A 17,029-nucleotide genomic window follows, 5' to 3' on the forward strand; every position below is an offset into this window, starting at 1 on the left:
GTTATGAGCTTGAGATATTTGGACTATTTAGGCTTGAATGACAGGTGGTTTTATCAGTCACAGTACAATCTTCATTTCTTGATGAGGAGTTTGTTCATGTCTGTATCATTTTAGTCAAACCAATCCAGATCGTTGTGTCTGGAAAAAAAAAAACAACGGTGTCCTCACAGGCTTTACATAATGCCTTCTGTAGAACTTTAATCTTCCATAACAGTTCTTTTTCACTTACTGGATTAGTACTCAGGCCGTTTAGGTGCCATTCTAATGACAAGAAAGATTTCAGAAAACGAGGATCAGTCCAGCATTCTTCTGATACTTTGGTGGCTTGGACCATACATACATCACTAAGATCTCTGAAGTATACAATGACAAAGAGGTGATAAGATGCATCTGTTTTGATTAAGGATGCTGCTACCTTCTATTTTCTGATTGTTGTATTGTCTGAACATGTGTTTGTGATTGAGACCCTAAATTCAGTACATTTGCTAAGTTATTGGAAGAATGTTCTTGGAATTTCCTTTAGCCCACTCCCTATTTCCCTATCCTATCCACAGGATTACTATGTATTAAATCGGTATCTTAAATAGGGAATTGGCACTTATGACTAAGGAATTTTTGGCCCCACTGAATACGGAGAGTCATGATGATTAATCCTCGTGGGAAGTTTGATTAGTTTTTCATTGACTGCATGGATGCGATTTTCTAGTTTGCATTTCCAACTGAATGTGTAAACCCCTGTATCTACTGATTTGGATTTCCACCAGGGCTTCTCTGAGAGCAGTTATATCAATGTTGTACCTGAGACACTAATGTGCCACAACAACAATTCTTCAGATAGGTCTTTCACTGTTCCAACGTACCTTCACTTAAGGTAAACGTGTACACACAAGTGTTCCTCCAGGATGCAGTTTTACCAGCCAGGTCAGGCCTTTTTTAGACACCTTTTGTAGTCTCTTCCACAGAGAGCGGTGAGCACGGGATCCCAACAAAAGGCTGCTCAGTTGTGTATAGCTACTGGAAATACTCTCCTAATCCAGTCCAGAATCTCAATGACCGTCTTACAGACATGGCTTGTGTGCATACTAGTGGTTGAGAAATTCTAGGGTACACTTCGCCTGTTTCCGTTTCCACTTGGTGGACGAATTGCCTTCCTGTTCCTTCTGTTTTGATGTTTGCTCTTTAAGGCTTAAATATCCAGTATTCCTCCCTGGTATCTCTGTAAGTGGACCCGGTGCTGTGTGCCGAGGCAGCTTAATCTGGGACTTAAATAGGGCAGGGGCGTCGCTCCCTAAGGTAGTCTGACACCAGCCACTCCACCCCTACCATGTCCTTTAAAGTGATGCTGATAGAAACCTAGAATTGCCGTGTCTAAAATGCAAATTTAGCTATTTTATTTATTAACTAATACAATCGCTGGACTTGCCTGTGTCTTATGATATGTATATGTAATGTTGACTGTGGTAAAAGAGTGGTGAATTAAATCCTATATTATTATTTTTTCTCATAATAGTTTGGCTGTCTAGTTCTTATAAGCATCACTGTATACAGTTCTCTCTCAATAGATGTTATCTCATTGTGAGTTTGTCCTTAGTAATGATCAAAAATGAAAATAGCTCTGGAAGTGCAAAAACACACCCAGAAAAACATTAAACACAGTAAAGATAAACTACTGTCATCAAAAGTGACCAGCAACTGTATAGAGCAGCTAAATCCCTCCTACTGTTTGTTTGTGTCTTGGCAAGGCTTTTAATAAAAGAGGTTGGAATGGTCCTGAGTGTATCTCCATCCTTCAGGAAGGTGGGCCTCATTGTATCCATCAATCCGACCTTCTGTCATCCCAGCACAGTTAAATTAAATCAATGTCTGAAACCAGAGCCAAGGCCTAAACTGCACCAACAGAAATAGAAAATCTAGTTTCGATGTCTGCTAATGACATTAGTACGTTCCTAAGTGGCCGCCCACCGTCGTCGGACAGGAACACAAGAGGGATATAATTACAGCCTGAACACTTGCGTCTCCGTTTTCCAGTAAAGCACACAGGGTTGTTATGGTGTTTTATAGATCACCCTTCCCCCCCAACTCTTACACACACACACACTGCAGGTAATGATTCATTTCTTCATAGTATTAGGTTATCCTCAGTAATTAAACTTCCCAAGGTGAACACAAGGAGAAACGGAAACCACATCATTGACATCATTGACCATGTGAGAAATTCATTAAAAAACAGTATCAGTGTCATATAAGAGCTTCAGTTGACTTTAGGTTGGAAGTCATTGCACTAGTAATTTATGGATGTGTTTTATGAATTCATTTAGAGGCTTGTCTGAATTTGCAAATGGTACTGTTTACCAACTAGGCAGAAATACAAAAACAGCTAGAAAATTAGTGTCTATTTAAATGCTTTTAACACGATAAAAGCATTGTTAAAGACAGTGAATCAAAGGTTACGTTGAAATAACTAGGACAAAAAAGGGTAACCCAGCTCTTGATGTTTTCCTAATGTTAAAACCTAAACATAAAGTCAGTAATGTGAATGTCTGTGGTGCGTGGGTTGCTCTGTTTCTGTTGTTTTTACTGTCTAGTCCAGTTGAAGAACAGCTCTTTTCTTTCCTCCAGTGGCTCGTCTAGTTAAAGAACTGCTGTAGGGGTGAGTTGTGCTGCTGGGTGCCACGTGTGGCTGATCGTAAGAACAGAATTTACTGTGTTCTTGTTGAAAGAACAGAATATTACTTAGCAGTACAGCCAGTTGGGTACATTATTCATCCATCCATTGCTTTCTTTTTTCTTTCCTGTCTTTATTGTCTCACAAGGAGAAAGTCTAGTCGGTTTTGTGGGCACTGTGCATCCACATACTTTATAACACCTGCCAGAAGGTTTCATAATGGCAAAGAGAAATAGTTCTATCAATTGAAATTGACACAAAAGGTTAAATATAAATACCCAATTAAGGTCCAGTTTTGTCTAACTTGCTATAATCAATTCCCACCCTCCTAAAAATATATAGGCTTGGTGAAAAATAAAAATAAGGGGCTTGGTGGGTCAGAGAGATCATCAGTGCTGTTACTTGGTCTCTGCATTTGAATCTAGATATGCTTACATCTACCTGTTTTTTCACAGGTTCTTCTGGACTCTACTTCCCTCAGAACAAATACTCAGAGACCATTTATGTTGGTCAGCCAGCCGGCTCACCAGTGCTGCAGGTGCACGCCATGAGGGAGACATCTTCAGAGCGGCCCTTCTTCAGCCTGTGCTGGAGGAATGCTCAGAAACCACCACCTTACGCAGCATGGTTCCACATAGATCCAGTTTCTGGAGTCCTCTATATGAACAAAACTCTGGAGTGGGCTGACTTTGACTCTTTGTGTGAGTTCAAAATTTGTGCTTGATTTTCTAATATCTATAATAGTCTCTAATATCTGTTTTTGATTGCTAATATCTTTTGATGCTTTTGATGTTTTTCTTGTTGGTGGTGTTGTTTAGAAATGTAAATACCCCTGTATGTAAAATGATTCTCTAGGTTATTAACTCTTAGCACTTGTGAGGGAGTATCACTCAAGGCAATTGATGATACCAGTTTCAAGATCTTGTGTAAAACACTGTTTTGATGTTGTGTGACGTTGTGTTTCCTTTAGCCAGCAGCACATTTGGACATGCAAGCAAGTTGAAAGTGGTAGCTGCCTCTGGGCCTCAGAAATCTGTCTGCCTTCACCACCCTAAAGTGGACGTTAGCCTCACATTCATCAATGCCACAGCGCCCCCCTGTGGCCAGATAAAGCTGGAGAAACTGTGCTTTCCTGATCGAGACATGAACCCCCACATCAAAGAGAACCGCTTGCCTGGAGCTCTGCGGCAGCTTCGCCGCTTCACCCAGGCCGACTTCTGTCCCAACTACACCATCAGTTACAACGTAGAAGCAGGTACTGTCCAGAGACAATGGGTTTCGGCATCTCTTTCCCAAACATTTAGGGTCATGCTATTGAAGTTAATAAACTTTGTTGCTAAGTACTCACACTGTCTACATAACTAACCTATTAAAAGTTATTGCAAAAATCCACAAAGAGTTCAAAAGTCAACTTTAATCCTTAGTAAAGTAAATAATGTTTTTTAAGGAACTACATCAATTAAAATTGATTTCTTACCACAATAGATAGTGGATGATTTACGGATTATGGAATGTGTGGAATGATAGATGTGAGGCAAAACAGCCACTTGGCAAATGCCTATCTCTAGAGTGCTCCAAAAACTTGCAAACGTGACCAATAACATCTATAACACACAGAGATTTGTTTTTTTGTCGAGGGCAGAATCTCCAGGGCCATTTGCAGTTAACAACTCCACCTCAGAGCTGGTAGTCACAGCGCCTCTGGACCGCGAGGAGAAGGAGTTCTACCGGCTGATCATAGTGTGTAATGTGCGAACACCGGATATGCTGCACAAGCTGGAGACCCCTCTGCATGTCAACATCTACGATGAGGATGACACGGCGCCTTATGTGAATGGCACAGACTCTGAGGATGTGCTTATAGAATTCAGCCGCAGTGAGGTGACTTACTTTACTAACAATACTACACCCAGGACTATGTGCCTTACCTTGCAGTTAAATACATTTACAGCATATGTCCAAAGGTTTGCAGATACTTGCTCGTCCAAATCAAGGGTAGTAATAGTACTCTTAATACTATGCTTCTACAAAGGCTTTACACTAGATTTCGGAACATTGCTGTGGGAATTTGATTGTGTTTAGCCGCGAGAACATTAATGAGGTTGGGTATTGATGGAGGATGATCATAAATGCCACTTCAACACGTCCCAAAGGTACTCGGTTTTACTGCTCCACAGTCCAATGCTGGGGGGCTTTACTAGGCTATTTCCATCACTTTTCTGAAGAGACAATAAAAGCTGTGTGCGCACTCGTGCAATTAGTGCACCTTAAATTAGCTGAACTCACAAATTAGAAGCCTCGAATTAGTTTTTAGAGGAACCCAAGCACAGATGTGAGTAGAAATAAAAATCACTATCACTACCAAAAACCACTATCATTAGGTCTTATTCACCAACCATTGTAGATTGCAATGAGGGGTGTAGTAAAATATAAATACAGTATTGCCATATTATGTAGATATTATATACGATTTTATGCAGTACTGTATGGATTCTTAAACATAGTGTAATTTTTTTATTAATAGTTTACATGCAAAGACTGGTGGCAGACAGTGATTCATTTTGTGTTGTGTTTAAACCCGGCGGCTAGTTAGCAGTGTTGTACTCAGTCTTCAGATCCCACTGTTCTGATTGCATAAAAAGTTTTATTTTATTTAATTTTATTTTTTAGTTTTTTTTATATTATAACGTAATGCATTGTCTTGCTTACTGTATTGCAATATACACCATATATTGAATTGTTACCCCTGTATTGTGGTACATATCGTTTTGTCAGGTTCTTGCTAATACACAGCCCACTTATGCAGCTTTCACCAAAATTCAGACATTCACCAATGTTTTCTTATTTGGGATTTGTTTAGTTTACGAGAGCAATGGGATCCAAGAGCAGAGCTGTGTACAATTCTGTGTCATAAATCTGACATTGACCTTTTGTTAGGGCTTTTCTGAAGAACAACTTTCTTTGGTAGATTTTGGTCAATAACACCAATCTATTGTAATGCTTCTGCCTTTTAAATGGAATATAATACTAATGTTGCTTTACTGTTGCAGGGCACTGTATTTGGACATCTGTTTGTTTATGACAGAGACACAACCCCTAGTTATCCCAAGGACCAGACTGAAAATAAGTTTGTAGGGACCTTAATGACAAATGACTCCTGGATCAAGGACACCTTTACCATTCTACATGAGTTCAGGGAGGAGAAAGCCATGTTCGGCAATGTGCGGGGGACAGTCCATGAATACAGTAAGAATGCCTAAAGGCTGTTTACTTCAGTCTAACTGTAAAGTTTTTAAGTTCACAAATAAAAACATGCATTTCTTTTGTCCATGTGCAGAGCTGAGTCTAAGCAGGAATGTGACTGTGGAGGAGAAGCGCTCTTTCCAGTTGGATTACCTAGTCAATGACACCACGTACCCAGGCACAGAAGGGACTGTGATGCTCCACTTTAATATCACCATTCTGCCTGTTCCCATTCAATTCAGCAACATCACCTACTTCACTCTATCTCGGAAATCAACTCTGTACTCCCAGGTGCCTAGAATAAGAAAAATTGCCTGTTTATGAATTCTTTCATTTTCTTTTTATCAGGACTGTCAGACTGTTGGTATTGTGTTGTTGTGTATTGTTGGTGTCTCCTGTTAGTGCAGAAATGTTAAGTTAATCAAAACGTAGCCAGTTGAATCATCAGTGTCTCCCATCTCCTTTTTATAGATTGGGAAAGTATGCGTGGACAATTGCCTAAAGTTCAAGGGTATAAATATTGCATACCAGTTAGAGATCGCCGACAGGAACATCTCTGCTGATGTACAGTCCTGCTACAGCGCAGTCAGTGTGGCTCGGAGTCTGGAAGAAATGTCTGGGGTTCTCTATGTGAATGACACAAAGCAATTTCAGAGGCCTGAGTGCCAAGAGCTACAGTACATCCTCGTTGCTGAAGAGCAACAGAAACAGCTTCAGGCAAAGACTCAGCTCCTCATTTTATTTGATGGCGAAGGTAAGCATTCTTCCCAGATCGCAAAGTCCTAATTAGCTATGCTGGGCTACTGCCCAGTGGCCTAATTATGGTTATTCACTGTGTAATCAAAGTACTCTCTCAAAAATAAAGCTTACTAAATAGTTCTGGGCTCAGACAGATGGTACTAGGAAAAACCTTTACCTGTGTTACATTGAGGTTCTTCTTTAAAAATGTTTCAAACATGTGCAAAAGTGGTTCTTTAAAGTGTAAAGGTTGTTTATACTTACCTTGTCTGTGTTTCAGCTGTAGTGCTGAGATCAGAGAAGCAGCAATCGCTGGCCTGTGCAGAGAAAAGACAGCGTGGAGATTGTGAAGCATTCAGAGGCCTGGGGGCTCCCACTGGGAGATGTCAGTGGAGACAAGGCACAGATAGAGGTTACACCTCTCATTTCCTTTGTTTGATTTTCCAGGCATATTGTACACCAGGGCTCATAGGCTCTGGTGTGGGAGGGCTGGAGTCCAGCATGTTTTGATCATTTCCCAGTTCAAACACACCTAATTCAACTAATCAGTTACCAGATTGAGCAGATAGTAAGTAGGGAAATCATCTGCCCTCTAGGACCAGAAATGATTAACGCGGCTGTCCTACAGTGTCTGAGTAATTGCTTTGAAGAGTGTTGTTTTCATTAATGTACACTGAATAAATATGTTAATTGTTTGTGTTTTTGAGTATGTGTACACTTTTGGCATCTATTAATTGGCTGTAGAATAACACAATGTCCCCCACTGGCTTTACGTTTTTTTTACAGTGATATCAGAAAACTACTCCACTTGTTCTCCAGACCTGCGCACATGCCCAGACGGCTACTGTGATGTCATTGAGAGCAAAAATATATCCATCTGTCCTCAGGATTGCACCCGTGAGCAAATTTGCAGGCTATACTTTTTGTGTTTGTGGAGTTGTTAATGCTAGCGCTACAGTTTGTTTGCACCAGTGCTCAGTATGTTTGTCTCTTTCTAGGTGAGCCGATCATCGGGGGCCATGAGAGAGGCCTAATGCTTGGCATTAAAGCGGGGCATGGAACTTGCTACTGCTACTCAGAGAAATGTTTCTGTGAGCAGGATGAGATGGAAGGTTAGCTGCACAATTTGAATGCATGTTCACACTGGGTTTAGCAAAATATACATGATGTTAAAGCTCTCTGTGTGATCTCTGTATTGTTTTGCTTTACTGTAAGATGCACTAGTATAGTTTCTGAGCAATGTTCACATATTCAGACTTTTCATACATTTTGTACATATCAAAGTAAATGAAAGAATAGCATTATGAAATCACATCACAGAGATATTAACTATCAGATTCCGTTTTTCTATCTCTCACACAGAGGCAATATGTGACGACATGTGTAAGACCATCATTGCCACGGCAGTTCTTCTGTCCTTCATCATCTCCATCCTCCTCTCTTCCTACTTCATCCATCGCTACCACAAGAATACTCCCAAACCACCCATCGCTTCAGCCGAGATGACTTTCCGTAGGCCCGCCCAGTCCTACCCTATCAGTTACTCGGCCAACAATGTTAGGCGTGGTTCTCTGGACTCTATGGAGAACCAGGTGGCCATTGACACCTTTAAAATACCTGTAAGGCCATCAGTCTTATATTGCTCTACTTTGTATTGTTGTATGAACAGCTTTGTTTGGTAGTAGTAGACTAGAATTTAGAAATACAGTCCAATAGAAAGGTATTATTGAAAGAATCTTGTTTTTTAGGCCAACAGAGTGTTACAGCAAATGTAAGCGCACAAGCCTTTTACAAGAGATTTGTTTGTTTGTTTTTTTTGTTCACAGGAGGATCCAAAGTGGGAATTCCCACGAAAGAACTTAGTTCTGGGTAAAACTCTTGGAGAGGGAGAGTTTGGGAAGGTTGTGAAGGCAACTGCATTCCGGCTCAAAGGAAAGGCAGGATACACGACGGTGGCTGTAAAAATGTTGAAAGGTACAACAAAAAGACCAAAATATGCCTTAAGAAAAACAGTTGTTTATTTGTTGTTGTTTTTTCCCTAGATGTAGAACTGAAACACACCTAAATACATGATGTACTAACATTAAAAAAGAGAAGGAATAGACCTGTAGTATCCAAAGATAAAATGAAATGTAATGTAAAAAATGTGATGTGACTAATTTATTTGTTTATTTTACATTTCTAAAAATTAAAAAAAAAAAAAGAATTAAAAAAGTGTTTATTGTCTGTTTGCTACAGAGAATGCCTCTCACAGTGAACTTCGTGACCTTTTGTCAGAATTCACCCTCCTCAAGCAGGTCAACCACCCCCATGTTATAAAAATGTATGGAGCTTGTAGCCAGGATGGTAAGAATCACTTTGAATATCTTCAGATCGTATCAATGCAAAACATTTTCAACATATATGATTAATTGTAGTTCCAAAATTATTTGGGCTCGTATTTTAAAATGTCTTTTACAGATGATCTCTTTAGTTTTAACCATACAATTTCATATCTGTCCAGGTCCGTTATATCTGATTGTTGAATATGCCAAATATGGATCACTGAGAAACTTTCTAAGAGAGAGCCGAAAGGTTGGGCCCAGCTACATGGGTAGCGACGCCAACCGTAACTCCAGCTACCTGGAAAATCCAGATGAGAGAGCTTTGACCATGGGAGACCTCATCTCCTTTGCCTGGCAGATCTCCAGAGGAATGCAGTACTTGGCTGAAATGAAGGTACACTAGACAGATACACCATTTAAACCAAATGTCTGGAAGCAGGCAGTGATGTTTCAGAAATACCTTACAACTGAATCTGCCAATAACCAGCACAACAAGAGTGTATTGACATCTGTACTTTTTTACCAAGTTCTGTTGATCTTAGTGTTGGTTTGCAGTGCTGTTCACTTACTCTGATATTATTTATTATTATATATGACATTATAATTTATTATATAACTTTCTAGGTTTTTTCAATCTTATTTAACACACCTGATCTCTCAAGCCTTCAGGAGTCGAAACATTTAAATAAACAGCAAATAAAAAATCTACTGTGAGAACGCAATTTACTGCAATACATTTTATTCCTGTTTATGGTTGTATAAGTGTACAACTGTCGTTTTTGCTACTCAATGAGTCGTATTTACCATATTTACATGAACATAGTTTACATATTTACATGAAATACATCAGAATGGCTTTTTGTCTTGGAGTATTTGTTTTATTATGTATGATTTATATTGTAATTTTTTTTTATTTGCAGCTTGTTCACAGAGATCTTGCAGCGAGGAATGTTCTGGTAGCCGAGGGGAGGAAAATGAAGATATCCGACTTTGGTTTGTCTCGGGATGTTTATGAGGAAGATTCCTATGTAAAGAGGAGCAAGGTAATTCTCAAATCAATACAACTTGGCAAAATAATTGATAGTAATTGCTAAATAAATCTTAAGCATAGGTACTGAATAATAAGCAATTGCAATTTTAAGGCTAAATATGTTTGAGATCTGTAATGAGATATGCTGTATGTCCAAATGTTTGTGGACACCCCTTTAAATGATTGCATTCAGCTACTTTGAGTACAGATCTGCAAACGCACACACACATACAGCTTGTCTAGTCGCATCTTATTGGTTTTGTTACTTTAGTTATGTATTTCCAAAGTATAAATAATAGTCTTATATGTGACACACACAGACCTACATTTAGTATGTAGACCTAGAATGACTTGCAGTAATATTTGTGCCCTGTACTGTATTCCAATTTTAGGGTCGTATTCCTGTCAAATGGATGGCTATCGAATCCTTGTTTGACCACATATATACCACACAGAGTGATGTGTAAGTACCCAGTGTGTAAGTTAGCGTATATGAATTCATGGCCAGTGTGCGGCTGTAGTATTTCTCACACTCTCTTTCTCTCTCTCTCTCTCTCTCTCTCTCTCTCTCTCTCTTAGCTGGTCTTTCGGTGTGCTGTTATGGGAAATTGTGACCCTTGGTGGAAACCCATATCCAGGCATTGCCCCTGAGCGACTCTTCAACCTCCTTAAGACAGGCTACAGGATGGAGAAACCAGAGAACTGCACTGAAGAAATGTGTGTTTATACATTCTGCTTAAAAAAACACAAGCAACTCAAAGTCAAAAGAGCTTATGTCAATAAACCCAAATGCGTTTAGATTTCTACATGCTGTGAATCTCCAAGCAACAAGATATTTACATATTGAACCAAAAAAAAAATCTGAAAGTGATTTTAATAGAGCGTTACAGTTAAGCAATGTGTCTGATGAGTGGTCTTTTATGAAACAGGTATAGTCTGATGCTGCGCTGCTGGAAGCAAGAGCCAGACAAGAGGCCCACCTTCTCAGAGATCAGCAAAGAGCTGGAGAAGATGATGGTGAAAAGCAGAGTAAGAATGAAGAGAAATGTCCTTCTGATTCATACAAATACAAACACAAAATGATTAATGAGCTGTGCACGAACATAGCACACACATGCACACATGGGCCTCAGTCTTGTCTTGCCCAAGGCACTTGTACATGTTACTGCTGACATACCCTATATATGAAGGTTCAGGGGCAGGTGCACAAATGGCCCCAGGAAACATGTTCAACCTTGTAAATACAACTCAGGTTTGGGGTCTGTACATCACTGCACGTCACCAAGATTTATTATCTTGTCAAATGTATGTAAAAGCCTATACAAAAATGTATTTCTCAAGCTGCTACTTTTGATTAGCATGTGCTAAACTAATTATTTGTGTTACTTTCACTGATTTATGTTTTACTATAATAATAAAGATTGCCCAAGGTAAGTGTATGATGTCTGCTGTCTTGTAGAAACACTAATGTGTTGGAACCTGCTTAAAGAAACAGGAAGCTCTTTTTTTAGTTTTAATAATTTATTATTCATGCTTTTATAAACTTTCCTAGATCAATATTCAAAACCATGCTGTGCTTTCAGTTCTAAAAGTTAATAGGCTTAACTCTCCTGTTCTCTCCTGTAAGGACTATCTGGATCTTGCAGCCTCCACGCCTGCAGATGCTCTGCTCTATGACGATGCCCTCTCTGAAGAGGATACTCCCCTAGTGGACTGTAATAACGCCCCTCTCCCTCGAACCCTTCCCTCCACTTGGATTGAAAACAAGCTCTATGGTAGAATTTCCCATGCATTTACTCGATTCTAAACAACACAATGAGATCTGTCTGTCTTTGATTAGCTTCCATAGGCAGGGTGCTGTGGTTGTGCTAAAGGCATGTTAGCCAGAGAGCTCTAAAAACTGCCCATGATTTTAAGATGACTTAATCTTGTAGTATTTGGAGTGAATGATCAGATTTCTGATTTTGGACCTGCTTCCGATGTACACGGACAACCCTGTTAAAATGAGTTACTTTTTTAAAGGACCCTATTCAGCGTGCGTATTATAATTGGTAATATTCAGCACGGCACACGTTTTGTATAATGTCATAGGTCCCAAGATGCTTGTTTTGTTTGACCTGCATCATTTTTGCATTGGAACTATAGTTTATAGTTTAGCTTACATTTGAAACAGGTCCCGTCTAAATCAATCTTGATCTGTTTGGTATGAATCACATACTGGCATTCTCTGTAATATCTTTTACATATTACAGAAATGGAGTGTTTGTATAGATGGACTCAAAATGCTGAATAGAGAAGCAGTAAGGCTTTTGAATTAAACTCTTCCATTTAAGCATGAATGTGCAAAGCTTATTAGTTTACAACATCCCAGTAGTTGTGCAAAAATCTAGTCATTTGACCTGTACTGTATTCAGCAATAAATGGCTATCAGTGAGGCAGTTTCTTTGCAGCCATCCCAAGGACTAATCATTTAAAATGTTTTTTTATTTATTATTTGATTTAAGTTTTATACGAAAAACCTCCCATTGTTTTAAATGCTATGACTTAAGGGCACAACAGGTTACTGACATCACACTGGGTTACTGACATGAATGTAAAATACACCACATGAATACTGGGACCAAAGATTTGTCAGTGCGTTACATATTTTATCAGTAAATCCCATTTTGTACAGCTTAACCCTTACGAACAGAGTTTCTTTTGAGAGCCTTACTGTCTGCACTCTACACCTTTTTTTCTTCAGTGCAGAAAAAATGATATGTTCTCGTTTTTAGGCATGTCATACCCGAACTGGCCTGAGAAGAGCCCGGTACAGCTCAACAGACTTGATGCCACTAACCCAGTCTTTACAAGATATGCCAATGATAGTGTTTATGCAAACTGGATGGCTTTGCCTTCTCCCGCAAAAATTATGGACAAGCTTGATAGCTAAAAAATGCAGACCTTGAAATGAATGGTGAAAATGACTAAGAAGGGAAGATATGTAAATGTATAATAAACTGTATATAAGTTATATGATGCTAAAGTTGATTCCCTTTTATTTCTGTTGCACGAGCATTCTGTGTGGTAAGAGGCAATCGGTTGCAACTTGGCTGGAATTACTCACAATGTTTCACATGCAGCTCGTAGGTATGTTAATCATTACCTCAAGGCCCTGTTGGCCATGTTGTTGTATCATTGCATGACTGTGTACACAGTTTAATGTCCATGTTAAATGTCTTTCAAGTGCCTGTGCCGCTTCTATTGTAGCCTCCAGTTATAAATGCAAGACAGAGAAGATCTTGATTCCAGCCCAGAAATTAAAGGGAGCTTCTTTACCATCACCTCTTCTAGATTTTTGCCAATGACTGTACAAAAGAATGGATGCAAGAGTCATCTAGAGAAGTAAATCTGTTTCTCCAGTGTGATTGGAACATGTACTTTTTTTGCCAAAAACAAGTATGTCGCAGAGATTTGCCACAAAAAAGTAGCAGGTACCTCTGTGGTACCTCTGGGATATTGAATCGAGTTTAAACTACAGCTGTATTGAGTTTAATGTCTCATGGCCAGTCTGAAGGTCTGTTTCCTTGTGAAGACATTCTTTGTGCAACAATTATAACAATGCAGATGAGTGTGATTCCTTGTTATGTTGTTATAACGTTATTAATTTGCAATCAATAAAACTGTTAGAAGATGCCTGGCTGCTGTCATTATATTTTGCAGATGGAATGTATACAGAGCTCGTCACACATAAAGACAAACCTACATATCACTGCTTTCCAATGAAAAACATGGATCTCCATTTTTGTCCGTTTTTAGTTTTCTCCATACTTTAAACCGTGTAGCTGCTCTGTACCCTGTGTGAAAAATTCTGGATGAATGGACCATTAGAAATGCTCCAAATTGATTCAAAATAAAATCATTTTATGCAGACTTACATTCTCTTCCTGTAAACTTGCTGTCTTGGAGATACATGTTTTTCTTTGGACAGCGACGGTATTTATTGCCCTCATGCGTTCTCTCAACATAAACGGTAACATGACCAGAATATCTCACACTGAGCTAAAATACCTCTAAATACATCAGTCACACCCAATACACAGGTGACTGAGGGGTTTCAGACAGGTCTGCACATCATTACAGTTACACAGCTTCTTGCCACCACCATAAGGACCATGGAACCCGAACACACACAGAGACATACAGTGGCATGCAAATGTTTGGGCAGCCTGGGGAACATTGCTATCATATTTTTAGCAAGATTGATTTTCATTTCTGATTTTACAGCTTTAAAATGACAAAAAAAAAGAAGAAGGACAAAAACAAAACCCCAAAGTAAAAGTTTGGGCACCCTGCATGGTTTGTTGCTGCTTGTAAACACTGTTTCTGCCCATTCTTATTGACCTGTGAGATTCCTGCATTCACTGCTCTTTTGAGGTGTACCAACAGACTGGCAGTGGTGTTTAGGTCAGGGGACTGTGAGGGCCATGGCAAAACATTCAGCTTGTGGCTCTTGAGGTAGTTCACTGTAGATTTTGAGGTGTGTTTAGGATCATTACCCTGCTGTAGAATCCATTCTCTTTGCTTGTATTTAATTGACTATATATTATTTCCTCTACCTGTATCCCTGGGCCACTGGCTGCGACACAGGCCCAAAGCATGTCTGATTCATTATTTTGACTGGGGTACCCAAGCGTCTACATGCCACAGTATGTGGACGTTGTGCAACTACAGTTAGGGACAGAGTTTGTGGGTTAGAGTCCACAAGCACTCAAGATAGACTATCCACAGCATGACTGTCATAAGAGCTGTCTGAATATAATGCACAAAAAAGTCCATATGGTTTTGCATGAATAATGGCATCAGAGTGGGTTTCTGATATAAAGGCAAAAAAAGTATCCCATTTGAATACTGGGAACAGAAACATCTGTCTGCTTTTAGTCAGTAATTACCCTGGGTTTTCTAAATAATTTGGCTTGGAGACTCACTTCCCTTTAAAATTGGTAGATGAAGTCCTGAGTAAAAAGTAAAAATAACAAATAATTGTTTGCAATAATTGTTGTAGTGACTGTATATCTAAAGTTATCTGTAATAATACACTGTAAAAACAGAAAATCTATCAGCCTTTTTAAACCCCCTCTCTGGCTGCTGTGTTTATTTGACAGAGGACGTGCTTTTATTTTGAAGTAGTCCAGATGAGAACCCAATCGGAAGCGGCCCCCATTTTTCGCTGTTGTTCCGTGTTTTGTGCCCCGTGGCGTTGAGTTCCCACGTTTGTTTTGCAGACACTAACGCTTTTCCTCGCCATTTAACACAGCGAACATTAGCACAGCTACCGAGGTAAGCGAGCGACACCGATGTTGTGTTAAGTTTTATACAGAAACTAACTTGAACGTGAGCATTTCTGAGGGAGTGGGAGCTGAGCTGCTGGAGGAAGCCGCTGCAGCCTCTCTGTCTCTGTGTTCGTGTAGCTCTGTTAGGAAATGCTAGCCAACGCCAAATGACCTGCCTCTGTGTTCAGGAGTCCTGTGCTGGCTGAAATCGCTTACAGGCAGTTAAATAAGTTTAGTTTTTAATCTTTTATCTTTTATCCAGTCTGCGTTGGAATATGTCGACGTCTGAATAATTGTATGTTTGTTATTAGTGAAAGTTGAGTTTCATTGTGTCTGTAAATGGTTTCTGTTTGGGTATTTTAATGCAGTTTTCGCGATGCAGAGATGAGCAGAAAGTGCCTGGATATATCTAAGCTACATACAGCTACTTGGTAATGATACGAAGCTACACGCAGTTACGGGGCTGGAAATGGGTAGCTAATAAACTTGTAAAGATGCCCCCAGAAAGCCCCTCTGGCACTGTTTGCCATGCAAGTTTTATAGAAAGAAATTAGCTATTAATCAAACAATAAAAATACTGTAAATTTACATTAGAAGGATTTCACTTTAAATATGTTATCCATAAAAACATGTTTTTACATGTTGACTTTTTAAATGTCAAGTTTGTTTAATTTTCTTATTAATAATTTGGGGAGTGCTTTGTGATAAAGCTGGCCAGTATGTCCATATTTTATCATATTTTGATAGATGGTCATCGTGATGCACAATATGCTTTTCTGTGCATATTGAGGATACTGTTAGTGCCTAATAAACACTGATCAGCTGCTGTTGAATAAACATCACTGTATTCAGGACAGGAGAGTATCTGAATGGTAGTTTTTAAGGATCTGTTGACACAATTTTGACCATATCGCCCAGCCCGATGTTGTGGTTTTTGTTGTTGTTAATGTTGTTAATGTTATTGGTATTATTGATGATAGTAGTAAAAAGCACTATCTATCAGCTGTTCAGCAACTGCTGATTATAAGTTGATCATTTACCATGGCCGAACAAATTGCTTACAGAGCTTGTTGAACTGGTCTGCCATTTTTCTAGGCACCCCTATGTTGTTCCCTTAAGCTGTCTTAACATGCTCTAGATGTATTGCTGCCCATGCATGCTTTACTGCTGTCCACAGACTACCTGTAATAGCTGGATTTCCCAACACAGTTCTCAATATGCAGATCTGCTGATTTTGTTGTCCATCACATCACTTGAACGTCCTCCCTCTGTAACCCACTTCAAGTAGGGCTGGGCGATATGGTAAAATTACTATATCACAATATTTAAGGATTTGTTTTCACGATACATGTAATCACAGACTAAAAACATCAGTAGCAACAGCTTCTTATACTGTCCCTACTATTCAGATACTCTGCCAGACTGTTTTTTTTTTTTTTGTAATACTCTTCGTCTAATTACACTGTTTGTAATGAAACCTGCAGCCAATCATTATCCTCGACGTGCTTGGAAAAGGATATTATTATCACAATAACAATTTAATGATAAAATATTTTTTTTGGTGTTCAGAAAATAAGAGGTTAATTCACTTAAAACACTTCCTCCCATATGTTTTCAGGTGGCACGTTCTTGTTAAATAGGACCACGGTTGAGATGAACACACAGGATTGTCAACAGCGTTTTTGCACATTTCTGAGGAATTTAAATATTTATACGG

The 17,029-nt window shown here is 39.2% G+C and overlaps 1 protein-coding gene across 1 annotated transcript in view; it reads left to right on the forward strand.

The window, feature by feature from the left end:
* ret (ret proto-oncogene receptor tyrosine kinase) overlaps positions 1-13,607 on the forward strand; it is a 29,996-nt gene extending 16,389 nt beyond the window's left edge. Inside the window, exons 2-20 of the mRNA XM_072676988.1 lie at positions 3,121-3,366; positions 3,636-3,920; positions 4,308-4,546; positions 5,716-5,911; positions 6,003-6,199; positions 6,380-6,662; positions 6,927-7,058; positions 7,433-7,543; positions 7,645-7,758; positions 8,009-8,265; positions 8,473-8,620; positions 8,885-8,992; positions 9,150-9,364; positions 9,891-10,013; positions 10,393-10,463; positions 10,580-10,717; positions 10,930-11,029; positions 11,628-11,775; positions 12,775-13,607. Of these exons, the coding sequence (XP_072533089.1) occupies positions 3,121-3,366; positions 3,636-3,920; positions 4,308-4,546; positions 5,716-5,911; positions 6,003-6,199; positions 6,380-6,662; positions 6,927-7,058; positions 7,433-7,543; positions 7,645-7,758; positions 8,009-8,265; positions 8,473-8,620; positions 8,885-8,992; positions 9,150-9,364; positions 9,891-10,013; positions 10,393-10,463; positions 10,580-10,717; positions 10,930-11,029; positions 11,628-11,775; positions 12,775-12,932 (3,269 nt within the window). The 3' untranslated portion in view covers positions 12,933-13,607. The remainder of the gene's footprint in view (positions 1-3,120; positions 3,367-3,635; positions 3,921-4,307; positions 4,547-5,715; positions 5,912-6,002; positions 6,200-6,379; positions 6,663-6,926; positions 7,059-7,432; positions 7,544-7,644; positions 7,759-8,008; positions 8,266-8,472; positions 8,621-8,884; positions 8,993-9,149; positions 9,365-9,890; positions 10,014-10,392; positions 10,464-10,579; positions 10,718-10,929; positions 11,030-11,627; positions 11,776-12,774) is intronic.
* Positions 13,608-17,029: the final 3,422 nt, after the last annotated feature.

Source organism: Salminus brasiliensis, chromosome 4 (genome assembly GCF_030463535.1).
Source record: "Salminus brasiliensis chromosome 4, fSalBra1.hap2, whole genome shotgun sequence".
Classification (NCBI taxonomy): Eukaryota; Metazoa; Chordata; class Actinopteri; order Characiformes; family Bryconidae; genus Salminus; species Salminus brasiliensis.